Source organism: Ranitomeya variabilis, chromosome 6, assembly GCF_051348905.1.
Source record: "Ranitomeya variabilis isolate aRanVar5 chromosome 6, aRanVar5.hap1, whole genome shotgun sequence".
In the NCBI taxonomy this organism is placed as follows: domain Eukaryota; kingdom Metazoa; phylum Chordata; class Amphibia; order Anura; family Dendrobatidae; genus Ranitomeya; species Ranitomeya variabilis.
Genome location: NC_135237.1, coordinates 101,419,096 through 101,443,610, shown reverse-complemented (window position 1 = coordinate 101,443,610; position 24,515 = coordinate 101,419,096). Strand labels below are relative to the sequence as shown.

Genomic DNA, 24,515 nt, shown 5'->3' with positions numbered 1-24,515 from the left:
GCTAGTGTGAACGTAGCCAAACACCCCGCTAGTAAAATCAGGAAATAAGTGTACAGACTCTAAAGAGCAGCAGATCCAGGTGATCCCCTCAGGGTCATGTGGTGTGCCACCAGTAAAGATAGTGACTGGCTGCAGCGGTCACAGCTCTGCTGCAACAAAAGCCCAGAGGGAGATTATTTATCAGTGTCTTTTTTCTCATTTCCTTTCATAGCTTGTTTTATAGTCCAGAACCCCAATAAATGCCTCCCAGCCTTCTTTTTGCTGTCGGCCCCTAGATAGAAAGCCTGCTATGTCCATGGTGCTCACTACAGACGTGTCTCCAGTCCCCACCTGTGACATGGCGGGACAGCAGAGGCCTGCAGGGTGCATGTGACCCCACAGTGACCCCGGCAGCCTACACACTGCCCTCAGACTACGCGCCACTTTCCTACGCGCCTTGATACCTACAGTACGAACTATTTTACAACAATCAACTGTGGCGCAGGTACACAAGACAAACTGCGCGGGCTTTTCTCATGGCCCATCCCATAGAGGGGGGGGGTAGTAGAAGGTGGTCACGTACCAGTGACGGCGCCGCTGCTCACGTTATATTTCGTTTTATATAAAGTAAAATGTTTGGGCCACGGCTCCCTGCTTCCCAAGTGTAACTGCCATGTGGTTGTGCCCGAGGCAGCGCCCCTCCTCTCCCCCCTCCGTGGCGCGAATGCGCTGCTCCGGGGAAGGCTATAAATAGGACACGCCCAACGCCGCGGTCACTAGTTTGTCGCGAGTTCCTGATTTTAAAGTTGTTACGTGTTCGTGTTGTGGGTTGACAGGATGGTGAGTAGGGGGCTGCTCGGGGTCCCGGGCACAATGCCGCCGTACAACTACGTGTCGTCTTTGCCGTATCCCTGTCCGCCGTACACGTCTGGTCGTCGCTGGCTGCGGCCGCGCCATGCTGTGGCGTTTACCAGGGCTGTAGTAGAGGCCCGCACACCTCACAGGGGCGGCAGTCAGGCCTCGGCCTGTGTATGTGGGAGACCCTAATGGCGGCAGGTGCCGAGGCTTCCCGGGTGCGGGCAGTGTCTGAGGTCAGCCTGTAGATGCGATCAGATTGGTTCGGGGTCTGCACACAGCTCGTAAATCGGCGACAGGGACTATAAGGGCATTGTCTGACAAGAAGGGAATCGTGGTTATATGACCGAGCACAACGAGCTTTTATGCAGGACAACAAAACCGGTATTCTCGGCAGCACATCGCCCTGTATTATTGTGCTGCTGAGAACAATGGCCGCCTCTGCAAGCTGAGCGGTTTATCACAGAGCTGTGTGTTTCCCTTGGTCTGACTCTAAATGGGCAGGTAAGGCTACTTTCACACTAGCGTTAACTGCATTCCGTCACAATGCGTCGTTTTGCCGAAAAAACGCATCCTGCAAAAGTGTTTGCAGGATGCGTTTTTTCGCCATTGATTAACATTAAGCGACGCATTGTGACGGATTGCCACACGTCGTGCGACGGATGCGTCGTGCAGTGGCGGACCGTCGGGAGCAAAAAACGCTACATGTAACGTTTTTTGCTCACGACGGTCCGCTTTTTCCGACCGCGCATGCGCGGCCGGAACTCCGCACCTCACAATGGGGCAGCGGATGCGCTGGAAAAATGCATCCGCTGCCCCCGTTGTGCGGCGGAGACAACGCTAGCGTCGGGAACGTCGGCCCGACGCTAGTGTGAAAGAAGCCTAAGACTGGTCTGTAAAGCTTTAGAGGTCAGTAAAGGGACAAAATGATTGGGCAAACCAAGCACCGTGCTTCCCTGGGAGGCCAATCATTTGTATACACCTTCCCACCTGCTTGGCTTCCTATCTCCACCTCCCTGTAGTTGATTCCCACCTCTGGCATCATAGAACCAGAGAAGGGCGGCGATAGATGGGTAACAGGCAGGTGGGAAGCTGTAGATGAATGTTTCAGCGCACTGTGAAGCACCGAGCGCCTGTACTTGGTTTCAGCAGTCATTCTGTGCTGACAGTCCCGTTAACTTCTGCCCGTCAGTCTGTGTAAACAGACCTATACCAGTGATGTATGATAAACTACTTAAATCTTTGAGTTCTGCATTGCCCCACGATTTATGAGGCAGATCTCATTATTCTGCACAGCCTTTCAGTTCTGTAACCCCTTCATGACCTTTGATGTACTTGTACATTAAGTCGTGTCCCTGCCTTTGACATGCTGAGCCCGTATCTTTCCCCACGCATGACTTCATTTAATCAGATGTCGTGTGCCTCTAACAGCCACGGGTGAATTGGAGCTCCGCCTGCAGCCGTTAAATGCCACTGTCAATCTCAGACAGCGGCATTTAAACACTTGGGCTGTGGTGTTCTTCGTTGCACACTCCCATTGATGCACCCGTGATGTGATTGCGGGGTGCTGATGTCCTATGCCTATGCAGCATCAATAGTAAAAAGATCTAATGTTAAAAATAATAATAAAAAAACCCCCAAACCTGCTATTCTCACCTGTCGTCTGCCGAGGCGCGCGCGGCTGCCGTCAGCTTCTGTTCCCAGAGATGCATTGCGAAATTACCCAGAAGACTTAGCGGTCTTGCGAGACCGCTAAGTAATCTGGGTAATTTTGCAATTCATCGCTGGGAACTGAAGCTAGTGGCAGCCGCGCACGCATCGACAGCTTCGCTGGACAATGGCTGGTGAGTATAGAGCTATTTTTTATTTAATTTTTTTTAACGGATATGGTGCTCACACTGCTATATACTGCGTGGGCTGTGTTAGATACTGCGTGGGCTGTGTTAGATACTGCGTGGGCTGTGTTAGATACTGCGTGGGCTGTGCTCACACTGCTATATACTACGTGGACTGTGTTAGATACTGCGTGGGCTGTGTTAGATACTGTTTGGTACGTGGCCTGTGCTATATACTATGTGGCTGCTATATATACAGTATATACATACATATTCTAGAATACCCGATGTGTTAGAATCGGCTACCATCTAGTGTCTTATATTCTAGGTTCTTCAAAGTAGCCACCTTTTGCTTTGATGACTTCTTTGCACATTCTTGGCATTCTCTTGATGAACTTCAAGAGGTAGTCACCGGGAATGGTTTTCACTTCACAGGTGTGCCCTGTCAGGTTTAATAAGTGGGATTTCTTGCCTTATAAATGTTGTGTTGTGCAGAAGTCTGATGGTTACACAGCTGATAGTCCTACTGAATAGACTGTTAGAATTTGTATTATGGCAAGAAAAAAGCAGCTAAGTAAAGAAAAACGAGTGGCTATCATTACTTTGAGAAATGAAGGTCAGTCAGTCCGAAAAATTGGGAAAACTTTGAAAGTGTCCCTAAGTACAGTGGCAAAAACCATCAAGCGCTACAAAGAAACTGGCTCACATGAGGACCGCCCCAGGAAAGGAAGACCAAGAGTCACCTCTGCTTCTGAGGATAAGTTTATCCGAGTCACCAGCCTCAGAAATCGCAGGTTAACAGCAGCTCAGATTAGAGACCAGGTCAATGCCACACAGAGTTCTAGCAGCAGACACATCTCTACAACAACTGTTAGGCTGCCGCCACACTAGCAGTATTTGGTCAGTATTTTACATCAGTATTTTCAAGCGAAAACCAGGAGTGGGTGATAAATGATGAAGTGGTGCATATGTTTCTATTATACTTCTCCTCTAATTGTTCCACTCCTGGTTTTGGCTTACACATACTGATGTAAAATACTGACCAAATACTGCTAGTGTGACGGCAGCCTTAAGAGGAGACTTTGTGCAGCAGGCCTTCATGGTAAAATAGCTGCTAGGAAATACCTGCTACGGACAGGCAGCAAGCAAGCAGAAGAGACTTGTTTGGGCTAAAGAACACAAGGAATAGACATTAGACCAGTGGAAATCTGTGCTTTGGTCTGATGAGTTCAAATTTGAGATCTATGGTTCCAACCACCGTGTCTTTGTGTGACGCAGAAAAGGTGAACGGATGGACTCTACATGCCTGGTTCCCACCGTGAAGCATGGAGGAGGAGAAGGTGTGATGGCGTGGGGGTGCTTTGCTGGTGCCACTGTTGGGGATTTATTCAAAATTGATGGCATACTGAACCAGCATGGCTACCACAGCATCTTGCAGTGGCATGCTATTCCATCCGGTTTGCGTTTAGTTGGACCATCATTTATTTTTCAACAGGACAATGACCCCAAACACACCTCCAGGCTGTGTAAGGGCTATTTGACCAAAAAGGAGAGTGATGGGGTGCTACGCCAGATGACCTGGCCTCCAGAGTCACCAGATCTGAACCGAATCGAGATGGTTTGGGTTGAGCTGGACTGCAGAGTGAAGGCAAAAGGGCCAACAAGTGCTAAGCATCTCTGGGAACTCCTTCGAGATTGTTGGAAGACCATTCCCGGTGACTACCTCCTGAAGCTCATCAAGAGAATGCCAAGAGTGTGCAAAGCAGTCATCAAAGCAAAAGGTGGCTACTTTGAAGAACCTAGAATATAAGACATAATTTCAGTTGTTTCACACTTTTTTGTTAAGTACCGTATATACTAGAGTATAAGCCGAGATTTTCAGCCCATTTTTGGGCTGAAAGTCCCCCTCTCGGCTTTTACTCGAGTCATACCCAGGGGTCGGCAGAGGAGGGGGAGCGGGGGCTGTCTAATTATACTCACCTGCTCCTGGCGCGATCCCAGCAGGTCCCTGGCTCCACGGCGCCCCAGCTTCTTCCTGTACTGAGCGGTCACATGGTACCGCTCATTACAGTAATATGCTGCTCCACCTCCCATAGGGGTGGAGCCGCATATTAATTACTATAATGAGTGGTAACGGTGACTGCTCTGTACAGGAAGAAGCTGCGGCATCGGGGAAGCAGGGACTGCACCGCGCCAGGAGCAGGTGAGTATAACAGGGAGGGGAGAGCTGCGTGATTCACCTGCTCCCTGTTCCGGGCGCTGCTCCGTCTTCAGCAATGACGCTCAGGTCAGAGGGCGTGGTGACGTGGTTAGTGCGCGCCCTCTGCCTGAACGTCAGTGCAGAAGACGCTGAAGATGGAGCGGCGTGGGAACAAAGTCAGGTGAATATTGAAAGTGTCGGGGGCCTGAGCGACGGAGAGGTGAGTATGTGATTTATTTTTTTTTATCGCAGCGACAGCAAATGGGGCAAGTGTCTGTATGGAGCATCTTATGGGGCCATAACGTTTGTGCAGCATTATATGGGGCAAATGTCCATATGGAGTATCTTATGGGGCCATAACATTTGTGCAGCATTATATGGGGCAAATGTCTGTATGGAGCATATTATAGGGCATAATGTTTGTGCAGCACTATAATGGGGCCATAACGTTTGTGCAGCACTATAATGGGGCAAATGTCTGTATGGAGCATCTTATGGGGCCATAACGTTTGTGCAGTATTATATGGGGCAAATGTCTGTATGGAGTATCTTATGGGGCCATAATGTTTGTGCAGCATTATATGGGGCAAATGTCTGTATGGAGTATCTTATGGGGCCATAACGTTTGTGCAGCACTATATGGGGCAAATATCTCTATGGAGCATCTTATGGGGCCATAATTAACATTTGTGGAGCATTATATGTGGTAAGTGTCTGTATGGAGCATATTATGGGGCCATTATTAACCTTAACCCTTTCCCGACCTGTGACACAGCGTATGCGTCATGAAAGTCTGTGCCAATCCGACCTGTGACACATATGCTGTGTCACAGAATGATCGCGTCCCTGCAGGTCTGGTGAAAGGGTTAACTCCAATTTCACTCGACCTACAGGGACAGGGGGAGTGGTACTTCAGCCCGGGGGGGTGGCTTCGCCCCCCCCCCCCCCCCGTGGCTACGATCGCTCTGATTGGCTGTTGAAAGTGAAACAGCCAATCAGAGCAATTTGTAATATTTCACCTATGATAAGTGGTGAAATATTACAATCCAGCCATGGCCGATGCTGCAATATCATCGGCCATGGCTGGAAACCCCGATGTGACCCCCCGCCACCGATCTCCTCCCCTGTCCTCCATTCTGTCCCGTACTCCCCTCCGTTCTCCTGTCCGCTCCCCCATCCTCCTGTGTGTTCCCCCGTGCTCAGATTCCCCCTCCCCTCATACTTACCGAGCCTCCTGGTGTCCGTCCGTCTTCTCCATGGGTGCCGCCATCTTCCAAAATGGCGGGCGCATGCGCAGTACGCCCGCCGAATCTGCCAGCCGGCAGATTCGTTACAGGTACATTTTGATCACTGTGATAAAACCTATCACAGTGATCAAAATAAAAAAAATAGTAAATGAACCCCCCCCCCTTTATCACCGCCATAGGTAGGGACAATAATAAAATAAAGAAAATATATATATATTTTTTTTCTCCACTAGGGCTAGGGTTAGAATTAGGGCTCGGGTTAGGGTTAGAATTAGGGTTAGGGTTAGAATTAGGCTATGTGCACACGGTGCGGATTTGGCTGCGGATCCGCGGCGGATTGGCCACTGCGGATTAGTAGCAGTTTTCCATCAGGTTTACAGCACCATGTAAACCTATGGAAAACCAAATCTGCTGTGCCCATGGTGCGGAAAATACCATGCGGAACCGCTGTGTTGTATTTTCCGCAGCATGTCAATTCTTTGTGCGGATTCCGCAGCGTTTTACACCTGTTCTTCAATAGGAATCAGCAGCTGAAATCCGCACAAAAAACACTGGAAATCTGCAGTAAATCCGCAGGTAAAACGCAGTGCCTTTTACCTGCGGATTTTTCAAAAATGGTGCTTAAAAATCTCACACGAATCCGCAACGTGGGCACATAGCCTTAGGGCTAGGGTTGGAAAATAAGGTTAAGATTAGGCTTGTGGTTAGGGTTAGGGGTGTGTTGGGGTTGGGGTTAGGGTTGGGATTAGGGGTGTGTTGGGGTTAGGGTTAGGGGTGTGTTGGGGTTAGGGTTGTGGTTAGGGATGTGTTGGGGTTAGGGTTGTGATTACTTTTATGGCAAGAGTTAGGGTTAGGGGTGTGTTGGGGTTAGTGTTGGAGTTAGAATTGAGGGGTTTTCACTTTTTAGGCACATCAGGGGTCACAACATGGCGCCACCATTGATTACAGCCAATCTTGCGTTCAAAAAGTCAAATGGTGCTCCCTCTCTTCCGAGCCCCGACGTGCACCCAAACAGTGGTTTACCCCCACATATGGGGTACCAGCATACTCAGGACAAACTGGGCAACAATTATTGGGGTCCAATTTCTCCTGTTACCCTTGCAAAAATAAAAAATTGCTTGCTAAAACATAATTTTTGGGGAAAGAAAAATTATTTTTTATTTTCATGGCTCTGCGTTATAAACTTCTGTGAAGCACTTGGGGGTTTAAAGTGGTCACCGCACATCTAGATTAGTTCCATGGGAGGTCTAGTTTCCAAAATGGGGTCACATGTGGGGGAGCTCCAATGTTTAGGCACACAGGGGCTCTCTGTTATGGTTCTCAATGGCAAGAGAACATAGCCCAGCATACATAGGAACTAGCTCTTGGAAGGATGGAAACTTAAACTGACCATGAACTAAACCTGCCGCACAACTAACAGTAGCCGGGTAGCGTAGCCTGCGTTTTATCCCTAGACGCCCAGCGCCGGCCGGAGGACTAACTAATCCTGGCAGAGGAAAATATAGTCCTGGCTCACCTCTAGAGAAATTTCCCCGAAAGGCAGACAGAGGCCCCCACATATATTGGCGGTGATTTAAGATGAAAATGACAAACGTAGTATGAAAATAGGTTTAGCAAAATCGAGGTCCGCTTACTAGATAGCAGGAAGACAGAAAGGGTACTTTCATGGTCAGCTGAAAACCCTATCAATACACCATCCTGAAATTACTTTAAGACTCTAGTATTAACTCATAACATCAGAGTGGCAATTTCAGATCACAAGAGCTTTCCAGACACAGAAACGAAACTGCAGCTGTGAACTGGAACAAAATGCAAAAAACAAACAAGGACAAAAGTCCGACTTAGCTGGAAGTTGTCTGGTAGCAGGAACATGCACAGAAAGGCTTCTGATTACAATGTTGACCGGCATGGAAGTGACAGAGGAGCAAGGTTAAATAGCGACTCCCACATCCTGATGGGAACAGGTGAACAGAGGGGATGATGCACACAAGTTCAATTCCACCAGTGGCCACCGGGGGAGCCCAAAATCCAATTTCACAACAGTACCCCCCCCTCAAGGAGGGGGCACCGAACCCTCACCAGAACCACCAGGGCGATCAGGATGAGCCCTATGAAAGGCACGGACCAGATCGGAGGCATGAACATCAGAGGCAGTCACCCAAGAATTATCCTCCTGACCGTATCCCTTCCATTTGACCAGATACTGGAGTTTCCGTCTGGAAACACGGGAGTCCAAGATTTTTTCCACAACGTACTCCAACTCGCCCTCAACCAACACCGGAGCAGGAGGCTCAACGGAAGGCACAACCGGTACCTCATACCTGCGCAACAATGACCGATGAAAAACATTATGAATAGAAAAAGATGCAGGGAGGTCCAAACGGAAGGACACAGGGTTAAGAATCTCCAATATCTTGTACGGGCCGATGAACCGAGGCTTAAACTTAGGAGAAGAAACCCTCATAGGGACAAAACGAGAAGACAACCACACCAAGTCCTCGACACAAAGCCGAGGACCAACCCGACGCCGGCGGTTGGCAAAAAGCTGAGTCTTCTCCTGGGACAACTTCAAATTGTCCACCACCTGCCCCCAAATCTGATGCAACCTCTCCACCACAGCATCCACTCCAGGACAATCCGAAGATTCCACCTGACCGGAGGAAAATCGAGGATGAAACCCCGAATTACAGAAAAAAGGAGACACCAAGGTGGCAGAGCTGGCCCGATTATTGAGGGCAAACTCCGCTAAAGGCAAAAAAGCAACCCAATCATCCTGATCTGCAGACACAAAACACCTCAAATATGTCTCCAAAGTCTGATTCGTCCGCTCGGTCTGGCCATTAGTCTGAGGATGGAAAGCAGACGAGAAAGACAAATCTATGCCCATCCTAGCACAGAATGCCCGCCAAAATCTAGACACGAATTGGGTTCCTCTGTCAGAAACGATATTCTCCGGAATACCATGCAAACGAACCACATTTTGAAAAAACAGAGGAACCAACTCGGAAGAAGAAGGCAACTTAGGCAGGGGAACCAAATGGACCATCTTAGAGAAACGGTCACACACCACCCAGATGACAGACATCTTCTGAGAAACAGGAAGATCCGAAATAAAATCCATCGAGATGTGCGTCCAAGGCCTCTTCGGGATAGGCAAGGGCAACAACAATCCACTAGCCCGAGAACAACAAGGCTTGGCCCGAGCACAAACGTCACAAGACTGCACAAAGCCTCGTACATCTCGTGACAGGGAAGGCCACCAGAAGGACCTTGCCACCAAATCCCTGGTACCAAAGATTCCAGGATGACCTGCCAACGCAGAAGAATGAACCTCAGAAATGACTTTACTGGTCCAATCATCAGGAACAAACAGTCTACCAGGTGGGCAACGATCAGGTCTATCCGCCTGAAAATCCTGCAAGGCCCGCCGCAGGTCTGGAGAAACGGCAGACAATATCACTCCATCCTTAAGGATACCTGTAGGTTCAGAATTACGAGGGGAGTCAGGCTCAAAACTCCTAGAAAGGGCATCCGCCTTAACATTCTTAGAACCCGGTAGGTATGACACCACAAAATTAAACCGAGAGAAAAACAACGACCAGCGCGCCTGTCTAGGATTCAGGCGTCTGGCGGACTCAAGATAAATTAAATTTTTGTGGTCGGTCAATACCACCACCTGATGTCTAGCCCCCTCAAGCCAATGACGCCACTCCTCAAAAGCCCACTTCATGGCCAAAAGCTCCCGATTCCCAATATCATAATTCCGCTCGGCGGGCGAAAATTTACGAGAAAAAAAAGCACAAGGTTTCATCACGGAGCAGTCGGAACTTCTTTGCGACAAAACCGCCCCAGCTCCGATTTCAGAAGCGTCGACCTCAACCTGAAAAGGAAGAGCAACATCAGGCTGACGCAACACAGGGGCGGAAGAAAAGCGGCGCTTAAGCTCCCGAAAGGCCTCCACAGCAGCAGGGGACCAATCAGCAACATCAGCACCCTTCTTAGTCAAATCAGTCAATGGTTTAACAACATCAGAAAAACCAGCAATAAATCGACGATAAAAGTTAGCAAAGCCCAAAAATTTCTGAAGACTCTTAAGAGAAGAGGGTTGCGTCCAATCACAAATAGCCCGAACCTTGACAGGATCCATCTCGATGGAAGAGGGGGAAAAAATGTATCCCAAGAAGGAAATCTTTTGAACCCCAAAAACGCACTTAGAACCCTTCACACACAAGGAATTAGACCGCAAAACCTGAAAAACCCTCCTGACCTGCTGGACATGAGAGTCCCAGTCATCCGAAAAAATCAGAATATCATCCAGATACACGATCATAAATTTATCCAAATAATCACGGAAAATGTCATGCATAAAGGACTGAAAGACTGAAGGGGCATTTGAAAGGCCAAAAGGCATCACCAAATACTCAAAGTGGCCCTCGGGCGTATTAAATGCGGTTTTCCACTCATCCCCCTGCTTAATTCGCACCAAATTATACGCCCCACGGAGATCTATCTTAGAGAACCACTTGGCCCCCTTTATGCGAGCAAACAAATCAGTCAGCAGTGGCAACGGATATTGATATTTAACCGTGATTTTATTCAAAAGCCGATAATCAATACACGGCCTCAAAGAGCCATCTTTCTTAGACACAAAGAAAAAACCGGCTCCTAAGGGAGATGACGAAGGACGAATATGTCCCTTTTCCAAGGACTCCTTTATATATTCTCGCATAGCAGCATGTTCAGGCACAGACAGATTAAATAAACGACCCTTAGGGTATTTACTACCCGGAATCAAATCTATGGCACAATCGCACTCCCGGTGCGGAGGTAATGAACCAAGCTTAGGTTCTTCAAAAACGTCACGATAGTCAGACAAGAATTCAGGAATCTCAGAGGGAATAGATGACGAAATGGAAACCAAAGGTACGTCCCCATGCATCCCCTTACATCCCCAGCTTAACACAGACATAGCGTTCCAGTCGAGGACTGGGTTATGAGATTGCAGCCATGGCAATCCAAGCACCAACACATCATGTAGATTATACAGCACAAGAAAGCGAATAATCTCCTGATGATCCGGATTAATTCGCATAGTTACTTGTGTCCAGTATTGTGGTTTATTACTAGCCAATGGGGTGGAGTCAATCCCCTTCAGAGGTATAGGAGTTTCAAGAGGCTCTAAATCATACCCACAGCGTTTGGCAAAGGACCAATCCATAAGACTCAAAGCGGCGCCAGAGTCGACATAGGCATCCGCGGTAATAGATGATAAAGAACAAATCAGGGTCACAGATAGAATAAACTTAGACTGAAAAGTGCCAATTGAAACTGACTTATCAAGCTTCTTAGTACGCTTAGAGCATGCTGATATAACATGAGTTGAATCACCACAATAAAAGCACAACCCATTTTTTCGTCTAAAATTCTGCCGTTCGCTTCTGGACAGAATTCTATCACATTGCATATTCTCTGGCGTCTTCTCAGTAGACACCGCCAAATGGTGCACAGGTTTGCGCTCCCGCAGACGTCTATCGATCTGGATAGCCATTGTCATGGACTCATTCAGACCCGCAGGCACAGGGAACCCCACCATAACATCCTTAACGGCATCAGAGAGACCCTCTCTGAAATTCGCCGCCAGGGCGCACTCATTCCACTGAGTAAGCACAGACCATTTACGGAATTTTTGGCAGTATATTTCAACTTCATCTTGCCCCTGAGATAGGGACATCAAGGCTTTTTCCGCCTGAAGCTCTAAATGAGGTTCCTCATAAAGCAACCCCAAGGCCAGAAAAAACGCATCCACATTGAGCAACGCAGGATCCCCTGGAGCCAATGCAAAAGCCCAATCTTGAGGGTCGCCCCGGAGCAAGGAAATCACAATCCTGACCTGCTGAGCAGGATCTCCAGCAGAGCGAGATTTCAGGGACAAAAACAACTTGCAATTATTTTTGAAATTTTGAAAGCAAGATCTATTCCCCGAGAAAAATTCAGGCAAAGGAATTCTAGGTTCAGATATAGGAACATGAACAACAAAATCTTGTAAATTTTGAACTTTCGTGGTGAGATTATTCAAACCTGCAGCTAAACTCTGAATATCCATTTTAAACAGGTGAACACAGAGCCATTCCAGGATTAGAAGGAGAGAGAGAGAGGAAGGCTGCAATATAGGCAGACTTGCAAGTGATTCAATAGAAAGCACACTCAGAACTGAAGGGAAAAAAAAAAAAAAAAAAAAAAATTTTCAGCAGACTTCTTTTTTCTCTCCTTTCTCTGCCAATTAATTTAACCCTTTGTGGGCCGGTCAAACTGTTATGGTTCTCAATGGCAAGAGAACATAGCCCAGCATACATAGGAACTAGCTCTTGGAAGGATGGAAACTTAAACTGACCATGAACTAAACCTGCCGCACAACTAACAGTAGCCGGGTAGCGTAGCCTGCGTTTTATCCCTAGACGCCCAGCGCCGGCCGGAGGACTAACTAATCCTGGCAGAGGAAAATATAGTCCTGGCTCACCTCTAGAGAAATTTCCCCGAAAGGCAGACAGAGGCCCCCACATATATTGGCGGTGATTTAAGATGAAAATGACAAACGTAGTATGAAAATAGGTTTAGCAAAATCGAGGTCCGCTTACTAGATAGCAGGAAGACAGAAAGGGTACTTTCATGGTCAGCTGAAAACCCTATCAATACACCATCCTGAAATTACTTTAAGACTCTAGTATTAACTCATAACATCAGAGTGGCAATTTCAGATCACAAGAGCTTTCCAGACACAGAAACGAAACTGCAGCTGTGAACTGGAACAAAATGCAAAAAACAAACAAGGACAAAAGTCCGACTTAGCTGGAAGTTGTCTGGTAGCAGGAACATGCACAGAAAGGCTTCTGATTACAATGTGACCGGCATGGAAGTGACAGAGGAGCAAGGTTAAATAGCGACTCCCACATCCTGATGGGAACAGGTGAACAGAGGGGATGATGCACACAAGTTCAATTCCACCAGTGGCCACCGGGGGAGCCCAAAATCCAATTTCACAACAGCTCTCCAAACGTGACATGGTGTCTGATAACGATTGGAGCTAATTTTTCATTCAAAAGTCAAATGGCGCTCCTTCCCTTCCGAGCCTTGCCGTGTGCACAAACAGTGGTTTGTTACCACATGAGGTATCTGTGTACTCAGGAGCAATTGCCCAACACATTTTAGGATCCATTTTATCCTTTTGCCCATGTGAAAATGAAACAATTGAGGATAAAATAAATTTTTTGTGGAAGAAAAAAAAAAAAAAAAGTACTTTTTCATTTTTACGGATCAATCTGTGAAGCACCTGGGGGTTCAAAGTGCTCACTATGCATCTAGATAAGCTCCTTGGGGGGTCTAGTTTCCAAAAAGCGGTCACTTGTGGGGGAGCTCCAATGTTTAGGCACACAGGGGCTCTCCAAACGCGACATGGTGTCCGCTAATGATTGGAGCCAATTTTTCATTGAAAAAATCAAATGGCGCTCCTTCTCTTCCGAGCTCTGTCGTGCGCCCAAACAGTGGTTTATTCTGTTAAACAATGTACATTACATGCTGTTTTTTGCGCACAAATAGTATGTTGGGCACTAACAACTGTGCAAAATTGTGATAGGGTATTACCATTATGGTGTAATAAGAAAAAAGCTTGTCACCATGCTATAAGGACTACAGCGCTAGACAGGAGCGTCTGGCTTTATATGTGATACTGTGTGTGTTTTTGTTTGTGATATTTTGCTTTCGGTGCTTATTGGGGCTATAGTCCTCTTTTAAGATATTTATTAAAAGTTATTTTTTATTTAACACTACTACCTTGCTGCTAACTGTTAACCATTTTGATTGGTAGTCCTCTGTGATATATACAATACCAATAATAGAAACAAAAAGAAAGACCAGAGCAAGTGCCTATTATGGCCGGGATATCACATAAAGGTGCGTGGCAAATGTGAGTAGAGAAAGCACATTTACTGAATAATGGTATGGCTGCTTGTAAAGGTGCTAGCGTGTTCCCAGTAAAGGCTGTCGCTGTCCTGATGGGTATTGGAACAGAAGCGCCAGCGGCCAAGATGATTAGTGGCACGATGTCCAAAGTGGCAGCGTGGAGCGACACAAACACCTGATGGTATGGGGAGCGTCCTCCCTGGTGAGTGTATGCCCGCCGCGCACGTCAGGAGCGCCGCTGACCGGCACACGTGGGCCGGAAAAAAGCCGCTACACAGAGCGGTGAAAGAAAGGGGCGTGGTTTGGGTGACGTCACCAAAACAAAAAGCAAAGGACGGATGCCGCACAGGACTCTCTATATCAGCCCTGAAAGGTGATGGCCGTATCTCTTATTGGGCAAAACTGCTGACAGGTTCCATTTAATGACTTGTTCCCAGGATCGGTCATAAGACTGGACAACCCCTTTGAAGAGTATCTGTATCTGCTCCTGTCTAGCATTCTTTACTAAATGCTTGTATTCCACGGAAATTAACTGTTCTGTAGCAAGTTTTTCAGAACTTTGCAGTGTTAATGAAGAAGTAGACCTTGACAGTTGGAGGTGGTCATTCCCGATAGTGAACAGGGTATGTATTATACAGTATAGCTTTGTCAGCATGGATTGAATAGTATTAGACGGCAAAAACAGGTCACATTCACAAGGAATATTAACGGCCTCTGATACTCATTAAAATGGTGGCCGCTAAGGGTACTTTTTCCCTTATTGCAGTTTTAAAGCGGCAATCGGGAATAAGGCTGTAGTTTTCCCGTCCCCACCCCCACAGAGTCGCAAAATCTCCGGGGTTTTCCCGGAGAACGTGACCAGGGCAGGATTTTCCGGTCCCTGATCACACAAAAAAAAGAAAAAAATGCCCAATGGTACAATAATTTCTCTATCTTCTGACATGATATACGTGTCACGTCAGAAGAGAGTGAAATGGGTTTCCCCGGTACCTGCGCCATCCCCGGGCCCTCCTGGTCTGTCCCCAAGCCTGGTGTTGTTTTCCTGGAAAACAAAATGGAGGGCACATGCGCCCACCAAGATCTGCTGGCCGGTACCTGGCAACAGGAAACAATAGGAAATTTTTCCTATTGGTTCCTTTTGATCCATGAGATAGACCCTATCACAGTGATCAAAGTAGAAAACAAAAAGTAAATCAAATCCCCCTTTTGTCACCCCCTTAGATAAAAATTATAAAATCATTTTTTTTATTTTTTCCATTCTTTGCAGTTGGGGTTAGGGTTGGCGTTAGAATTAAAAAACAAACAAACAAACAAAAAAAAAACGGCTAGTGTTGACCACAAGTGCTTGCTACTCGATTTTGCATTGGGAGCTTGGGTATGCACGAAGTATTGCGGATCCCCACATGTGGTTTTTGGAGTCTTATCAGCCGCAAAACATGCGGGGCAGGATCTCGAACATGTCAATCGAGCACCCGTGATATTTGGTGCATACCCCAGTACCTGATGCAAACTGGAGTAGTGAGCACTTGTGCTCAACACCAATGATGACATATTCAATGTGACGACCTAATGTTATCAAATTCTGTGTGGTACCTGTGGGTTCAAAATGCTCACTATACCCCTGGGTAAAATTCTTTAGGGGTGTTGTTTCCAAAATGGGGTCACATATGGGGAGTTTTCACTACTTGGGCACATCAGGGGCTCTCCAAACGTGACATGGCATCCGCAAATTATTCCAGCAAATTTTACATTGATAAAGTGAAATGGAGCTCCTTCCCTTCCGAGCCCTGCTGTGTGCCCAAACACTAGATTTCCCCCACAAATAGTGTATCCAAGATAAATTGCACAACATATTTTGGGATCCATTTTCTCCTGTTTTGAACAGCTGACATGTGCCCGCAATAGGCACTGAAGGAATCGCGATCTGCCTGCTCCTATTAACTAGTTAAATGCCGCTGTAAAACTGACAGCGGCATTTAACAAGCGCTTCCGGCAATCGGGCCGGAAATGCGCACACCGCTGACCCCCGTCATGTAATCGGGGGTCAGCAGTGCGTCAGCATGACATCCACAAGTCTCCTGGAGACCTCCATTGTTGTTGATGCCAGATTGCTGTGAGCGCCACACTGTGGTCGGTGCTCATAGCAGTTCTGTAATTTAGCTACAAAGGGGCGATCTGAGTATCACTCCTATGTAGCAGAGCCGATCAGGCTATGCTGGCTTCTAGCCTCCCAGATATAGGCTATTAGAGCATGGCAAAAAAAAAAAAATATGATAGTTCAAATCACCCCCCTTTCGCCCCATTCAAAATAAAACAATTAAGAAAATCAAGTCTACACATAATTGGTATTGCCGAGTTCAGAATCGCCCGATCTATCAGTAAAAAAAAATTTAACCTGATCGCTAAACGGCGTAGTGAGAAAAAAATTAAAAACTCAAGAATTAAATTTTTTTTGGGGTTGCCCCGACATTGCATTAACCCCTTTACCCCCAAGGGTAGTTTGCATGTTAATGACCAGGCCAATTTTTACAATTCTGACCACTGTCCCTTTATGAGGTTATAATTCTGGAACGCTTCAACGGATCCCGGTGATTCTGACATTGTTTTCTCGTGACATATTGTACTTCATGATAGTGGTAACATTTATTTGATATTACCTGCGTTTATTTGTGAAAAAAACGGAAATTTGGCAAAAATTTCGTAATTTTCCAACTTAGATTTTTTATGCAATTAAATCAGAGATATGTCACCCAAAATACTTAATAAGTAACATTTCCCACATGTCTACTTTACATCAGCACAATTTTGGAACCAAAATTTTTTTTGTTAGGGAGTTATAAGGGTTAAAAGTTGACCAGCAATTTCTCATTTTTACAACACCATTTTTTTTTTTAGGGACCACTGTTGTGTATCCGCTTTTTGGGCTCCCCTGGTGGTTGCTGGTGGTACTGGTGACTTGTTTGCACTTTGCTTCTTCTGTTCACCTGCTTCCATCAGTGTTTGGGAGTTTCCTATTTAGCCTTGCTCTCCAGTCATTTCCTTGCCGGTCATCATTGTAACCAGAGCCTTCGGTTGCATGTTCCTGCTACTAGTCTGCTGATCAGCTAAGTGGACTTTGTCCTTTTGTTTTGTACCTTTTGTCCAGTTTGCAGTTTTTGTAATTCTCTGTAGCTGGAAGCTCTTGCGGGCTGAAATTGCCACTCCTGTGTCATGAGTTGACACAGGAGTCTTAGGCCATGTGCACACGTTCAGTATTTTTCGCGTTTTTTTCTCGTTTTTTCGCTATAAAAACGTGATAAAAACGCGAAAAAAACGCTTACATATGCCTCCTATTATTTTAAGTGTATTCCGCATTTTTTGTGCAAATGTAGCCTTTTTTTCCGCGCAAAAATCGCATCGCGGAAAAAAAGCAACATGTTCATTAAAATGCGGAATTGCAGGGGATTCCGCACACCTAGGGGTCCAATTGATCTGCTTACTTCCCGCACGGGGCTGTGCACACCATGCGGGAAGTAAGCAGATTATGTGCGGTTGGTACCCAGGGTGGAGGAGAGGAGACTCTCCTCCACGCACTGGGCACCATATAAGTGGTCAAAAAATAAGAATTAAAATTAAAAACCGTCCTATACTCACCCTCGATGTCTTCCCACCTCCACTGCACGCTGCCGTTCGGTTCCTGTAGCTGGTGTGCGGAGAAAGACCTGCCGATGACGTCACTGTCCTGTGATTGGTCGTGAGCGGTCATGTGACCGCTCACGTGACCGTGACGTCACGGAAGGTCCTGTGCGCACAGACCAGCTGTAGGAAGAGGAGCCGGACGCCGGTGAGGAGATGTCTGGGTGAGTATAAGCATTTTTTTTTTTTTTTAATTATTTTTAAACATTCTATCTTTTACTATAGATGCTGCATCTATAGTAAAAAGTTGGTCACACTTGTCAAACGCTATGTTTGACAAGTGTGACCAACCTGTCAGTCAGTTTTCCAAGCGATGCTACAGATCGCTTGGAAAACTTTAGCATTCTGCAAGCTAATTACGCTTGCAGAATGCTAAAAAAACGCGAAAAAAACGGAAAAAAAACGCAAAAAAAAAAATGCGGATTTCTTGCAGAGAATTTCCGGTTTTCTTCAGGAAATTTCTGCAAGAAATCCTGAACGTGTGCACATACCCTTAAAGTAATTTCAGGATGGTTTTTGAAAGGGTTTTCAGTTGACCGTGAAGTCCTCTTTTGTATCCTTCTGCTATCTAGTAAGTGGACCTCTCTTTGCTAAATCTACTTTCATACTGTGTATGTCTTTTCCTCTTAATTCACCGTTATTACATGTGGGGGGCTGCTATCATCTTTTGGGGTATTTCCCTAGAGGTAAGCCAGGTCTGTTTCTTCCTCTACCAGGCGTAGTTAGTCCTCCGGCTGGCGCGTGGCATATAGGAAGCCGTAGGTATGCTCCCTGGCTACTGTTAGTTGTGTGGTAGACTTAGCTCACGGTCAACTCGAGTTTCCATCACCCGAGAGCTCGTTCGTTACTTATGTTTCTTACGTTCCCTTGCCATTGGGAACCATGACAGACCAGATCTCATTTGAAGTCATTTTGAGGGGTCTATATGATAGAAAATAACCAAGTGTGACACCATTCTAAAAACTGCACCCCTCAAGGTGCTCAAAACCACATTCAAGAAGTTTATTAACCCTTCAGGTGTTTCACAGGAATTCTTGGAATGTTTAAATAAAAATGAACATTTAACTTTGTTTCACAAAAACTTTACTTCAGCTCCAATTTGTTTTATTTTACCAAGGGTAACAGGAGAACATGGACCCCAAAAGTTGTTGTACAATTTGTCCTGAGTACGCCGATACCCCATATGTGGGGGTAAACCACTGTTTGGGCGCATGGCAGAGCTCGGAAGCGAAGGAACACCATTTGACTTTTCAATGCAAAATTGACTGGAATTGAGATGGGACACCATGTTGCGTGTGGAGAGCCCCTGATGTGCCTAAACATTGAAACCCCCCCCACAAGTGACACCATTTTGGAAAGTAGACCCCCTAAGTAACTTATCTAGATGTGTGGTGAGCACTTTGACTCATTAAGTGATTCACAGAAGTTTATAATGCAGAGCCGTAAAAATAAAAAATCATATTTTTTCACAAAAATGATCTTTTCGCCCCCAATTTTTTATTTTCCCATGGGTAAGAGAAGAAATTGGACCCCAAAAGTTGTTGTGCAATTTGTCCTGAGTACGCTGATACCCCATATGTGGGGGTAAACCACTGTTTGGGCGCATGGGAAAGCTCAGAAGGGAAGGAGCGCTGTTTGACATTTCAATGCAAAATTGACAGGAATTGAGATGGGACGCCATGTTGCGTTTGGAGAGCCACTGATGTGCCTAAACATTAAAACCCCCCACAAGTGACACCATTTTGGAAAGTAGACCCCCTAAGGAACTCATCTAGATGTGTTGTGAGAGCTTTGAACCCCCAAGTGTTTCACTACAGTTTATAACGCAGAGCCGTGAAAATAAAAATTCTTTTTTTTTCCACAAAAATTCTTTTTTAGCCCCCAGTTTTGTATTTTCCTAAGGGTAACAGGAGAAATTGGACCCCAAAAGTTGTTGTCCAATGTGTCCTGAGTACGCTGATAACCCATATGTTGGGGTAAACCCCTGTTTGGGCGCACGGGAGCGCTCGGAAGGGAAGGAGCACTGTTTTACTTTTTCAACGCAGAATTGGCTGGAATTGAGATCGGACGTCATGTCGCGTTTGGAGAGCCCCTGATGTGCCTAAACAGTGGAAACCCCCCAATTATAACTGAAACCCTAATCCAAACACATCCCTAACCCTAATCCCAATGGTAACCCTAACCACACCCCTAACCCTAATCCCAACCCTATTCCCAACCGTAAATGTAATCCAAACCCTAACCCTAACTTTAGCCCCAACCCTTACTGTAGCCCTAACCCTAATGGGGAAAATGGAAATAAATATTTTTTAATTTTTCCCTAACTAAGGGGGGTTGATGAAGGGGGGTTTGATTTACTTTTATAGCGGGGTTTTTAGCGGATTTTTATGATTGGCATCCGTCACACACTGAAAGATGCTTTTTATTGCAAAAAATATTTTTTGCGTTACCACATTTTGAGAGCCATAATTTTTCCATATTTTGGTCCACAGAGTCATGTGAGGTCTTGTTTTTTGCGGGACGAGTTGACGTTTTTTATTGGTAACATTTTCGGGCACGTGACTTTTTTGATCGCTTTTTATTCCGATTTTTGTGAGGCAGAATGACCAAAAACTAGCTATTCATGAATTTCTTTTGGGGGAGGTGTTTATACCGTTCCGTGTTTGGTAAAACGGATAAAGCAGTTTAATTCTTTGGGTCAGTATGATTATAGCAATACCTCATACCTCGATAAAAACTATAGAAAAAATAATTATTTTTGCATCGCTTTATTCTGAGGACTATAACTTTTTTTTATTTTTTCTTTGACGCTGTATGGCGGCTCGTTCTTTCTGGACCAGATGACATTTTCAGCGGTACCATGGTTATTTATATCCGTCTCTTTGATCGCGTGTTATTCCACTTTTTGTTTGGCGGTATGATAATAAAGCGTTGTTTTTTTGCCTCGTTTTTCATACAGTGTGTGTGTGTGTGTGTATGTATATATATGTGTATATATATATATATATATATATATATATATATATATATATATATATATATATATATATATATATATATGTATATATGTATGTATGCATGCATGCATGCATACATATATATATACACATATATACACACACGTGTCCAAAAAAGAAGGCAGCACTCCATTTTCCATATAACTGCAGAGTTTAATCAGACCACATGTCTGTGCAGCGACGTTTCGGCTCTGAATGAGCCTTTCTCAAGCCTCAAGATCTTCTGCTCCAGCGGTGCGTGGACTGGTGCCGGCGGTGATGCGTGCAGAGTCGGGGGTGGAATGGTGAGCACTGTCCGGGGCGCCTCTGGACACATTGGGAAAGCGTCGATGGGCTGAGATGACCTCAGAGGCGGAGCCGGTGTGCGCTTCCGGATCACCATGGTTGATGCGCATGTGTGGCAATCCAAGATGGCGGCGCCCACTGAAATAGGATGCCGGACACACACGTCCCTCTGGCCGCACCTGTGGGGGCGGAGAGCCAAGCGGGGGAGGGCGAGGCTGATCTCCTGACCGGAAGAGGGGATATAAGCAGGCTCTAGGGAAGGACCCATACTTTTGTCCTCATTTTCTGTGCATAATGGAGAGTGATTATGAGCAGCAGCCTCAGCTGCTGGAGGAAGTCCGGAAGCCTAAGGATAAGGAGCGTTAGACGGAGTGACCAGTCCAGTCGTAAGAGCTCCTCCAGACGTGTCAGGAGCATCGACTGTGAAAACCCCCCCTCATGTTCCGGTATCTATTCGCTGCAGGCACTGGTAAGTGATCTACGTGAATGTTCACTCAGTGACGCGGTTCCCCCTTATATTTTTGTTTAGGGGAAGAAGTGCATGGGTAAGGCTAAACACAAGGAATGCGCCATCTGTGGAGTTCCTTTACCAGATTTGTGCCTGAAAAAAGTTATGTACCCCCTGTATCCAGCAGACGGTGAGATCTCGGGAAGGGGTGGAGTGGCATTAGGTCTAGAGAGACTATATTGCTTTTACTATCCTCCTCAAGGTAGCAGAAGAATCACCTAATGTTACTGCAAGCCTGAAAGATATAGTCAGGGCAGAATTAATTAAGGGAATCCCTGAAGTCCCGGTCTCAAGCAAAGAGCTCAAGATACAAAGCCCCTTTGGACTCAAGATTCTTCGGCGGAAGTGGAGAAAGATGAGGGTCTCTCCGATTCAGTTCTCTCATCCTCTTCATCGGAGGAAGACTCTGCTTGCTTTTGCTTTGCCCTTAGACCGAGTAGATAAACTGGTGAAAATGGTCAGGGGAACCATGGGCATAGTGGAACCCAAACCTCAGCTATCCATGCAGAAGGTCATATTTAGTGGGCTGGATCAGAGGAAGCGAAGGTCTTTCCCATTAAATGAAAAGATCCAGGAGCTTATTTGCCAGGAATGGAAAAAGCCAGAGAAGAGGGGCTCTTTACCACCAGCTCTTAATTGTAGATACCCCCTTCGAGGATCCGGCAGTCAATACCTAGGACAAAGCCCCTAAGGTAGATTCGGCAGTAGCCAAAGCATCAAAAAGAGCTTCGGTACCTTTTTGAAGACATGGGGACCCTTAAAGATCCTCTAGACAGGAAGGCAGATACCTTCCTTAAGGGTACCTGGGAGATGACGGCCGGTTCCCTAAGACCAGCGGTAGCAGCAACTTGTTCGGCCAGATCCATGATGGTCTGGCTGGACCATCGGAGATTCAGTTAAAGGAAGGGGATGCTAGAGATACAATTCTGGGTGGCCTGCCAGTGATTCAGGAAGCCGCAGCTTTCCTATCAGATGCCTCAATGAATGTTAGAATGGCGGCCAGAGCAGCAGGACTTTCAAACACGGCCCGCAGAGCCTTGTGGCTTAAATGCTGGCCAGTGGACATCCAAACAAGGTCAAAGCTCTGTGCTATCCCGTGCAAAGGGGAGTATCTATTTGGTCCAACCCTGGATGAGTTGCTGGATAAGGCAGGGAATAAGTTCCCAAATTTATCGTCCACGTCCTGCCGACGTCCTTTCAATAGAAAGAAGTTTGGTCAGGGATGAAGACATATATTATCACCCACTAGAGACCGTTTCGGATGGAAAGATAAACGAATAAGAGGTACAGGCTTTATGTTCAGGCGTTCTTCAAGAGAGCGTAAGAAACCTGCCCAATGACTAGCAATTCCCGTGGGGTGGAGATTGTCGGCCTTCCTTCCAGCATGTTTAGAGATCACAAATAGTGACTGCTTGTGGCGCATAATAGCTAATGGACTCAAGCTTGAGTTCAGTTATATTTCGCGTAATAGCTTTAAGTTAACTCTCTTGCGCTCTTCCCATCTTGAACAGACGGCATTAGAAAAAGAGGTTTTGAATTTATGCCTTAAGAATGTCCTAGTGGAGGTTCCAGAATCCGAGAGAGGTAGAGGATTCTACTCTCCTTTTTCCCTTCCCCATGACAGCACCGGTACATGAGAGATGGTCCCGCCCCCAAGAACAGGAAACCTGCATAGGAGATAAAAGATGGGGGCGGCACCTCTCTCCTCAGTTTGGTTTCCTGTTCTTGCGGGGAACCTGCGGTGCTGCATGGGGAGAGGTCTCCCTTGCTTTGCCGGTCTCTGACCGAGGTCCGCGGTGGGAGCAGCGGTGGCGGCGTGTGCGCGTCGCCTCCATACCTGGAGCTGCAGATGCGTCTTTCCCACTGGGGACTCCCCGGCGTCCGCTCCTGGCCGGAGGCTGGGCCGAGGGAGAAAAGTGAGCGTACCCATCACGACGCTGACGCCGACTGAATGGGGGAACTTCCGGGATTGAACCGGAAGTGACGCTACACGCTGAAGAAGCGGTGTGCTGACACTCCCCGGGGGGGAGAAAGTTCAGAGACGCACACACCGCTTCCTGCCCGCCATATTTAAAAGTGCAAGGCGGCAAGCAGGCGCTGGGAACAGTCTCCTGCAGGATGGCAGATCTGAAGGAATCGACGATCCCAGCTGAAATCCCACAGCCTGTCGTGGTACTAAGGGTCCGGTGGGTGAGTGCCTTTGTAAGGCAAAAAACATGTCAGTGACACTGTGTTTTTTGTATATATGCAGGGAAAAAAAGTCACCTCTAAACAAAAGCATAAAGTATGTGCACTCTGTGATAGAAGCCTCCCCAAAACGTATGAAAAGCGTATGGTGCCGCTCATGCATAGAAAAAACTGTGTCTGAAGAGTCTTCATCTTTGCTTCAGAATATAAAAGATATTGTTAGAAGCGAAGTACAAAGCACTGTAAAGGAGCAGTTAAAACATCATGGATTGCAGAGCTCCGTAAACCCATTCCCTACGTCTGCCCAGGCATCTGACGTAGAATCCGAGGGTGAACTGGGTGAGCTTCCGCCCGACGAGGGTTCGGACCTGGACTCTTCAGATGAAGAGTGTGGCCGGCCTTATGTGTTATCAGAAGATGTGGGGAAGTTGCTAAAACTGGTCAGGTCCACCCTGGGGGTTGAGACGCCAAAAGAGAAGCAAACAGTTCAGGACTCTATGTTCAGTAATTTGGAGGATAAGAAACGAAAAGTTTTCCCGTTTCATGATAACATTCTAAATCTCATTAAAAAAGAATGGAAAAAACCGAATAAAAAGATTTCAGTTCCCCAGGCCTTAAAACGTAAATATCCCTTTAGTGAGGAAATTTGCGAGAAATGGGAAAAGGCGCCTAAGTTGGACGCGGCTATCGCAAGTACCTCCAGGGGCATAGCACTTCCCTTCGAGGACATGGGGGCCCTAAAAGACCCCCTAGATAAAAAGGCGGATGCCT

General features: G+C 46.5%; 1 protein-coding gene across 4 annotated transcripts in view; it reads left to right on the top strand.

The window, feature by feature from the left end:
- Positions 1 to 618: 618 nt before the first annotated feature.
- Positions 619 to 24,515, top strand: part of DAZL (deleted in azoospermia like) — a 168,342-nt gene continuing 144,445 nt past the window's right edge. The window contains exon 1 of one of the 4 annotated variants that reach the window (XM_077268868.1): positions 619 to 819. In XM_077268868.1, the coding sequence (XP_077124983.1) occupies positions 817 to 819 (3 nt within the window). In that variant the 5' untranslated portion in view covers positions 619 to 816. The remainder of the gene's footprint in view (positions 820 to 24,515) is intronic. The other 3 variants (XM_077268865.1, XM_077268866.1, XM_077268867.1) reach the window with 3 other exon arrangements.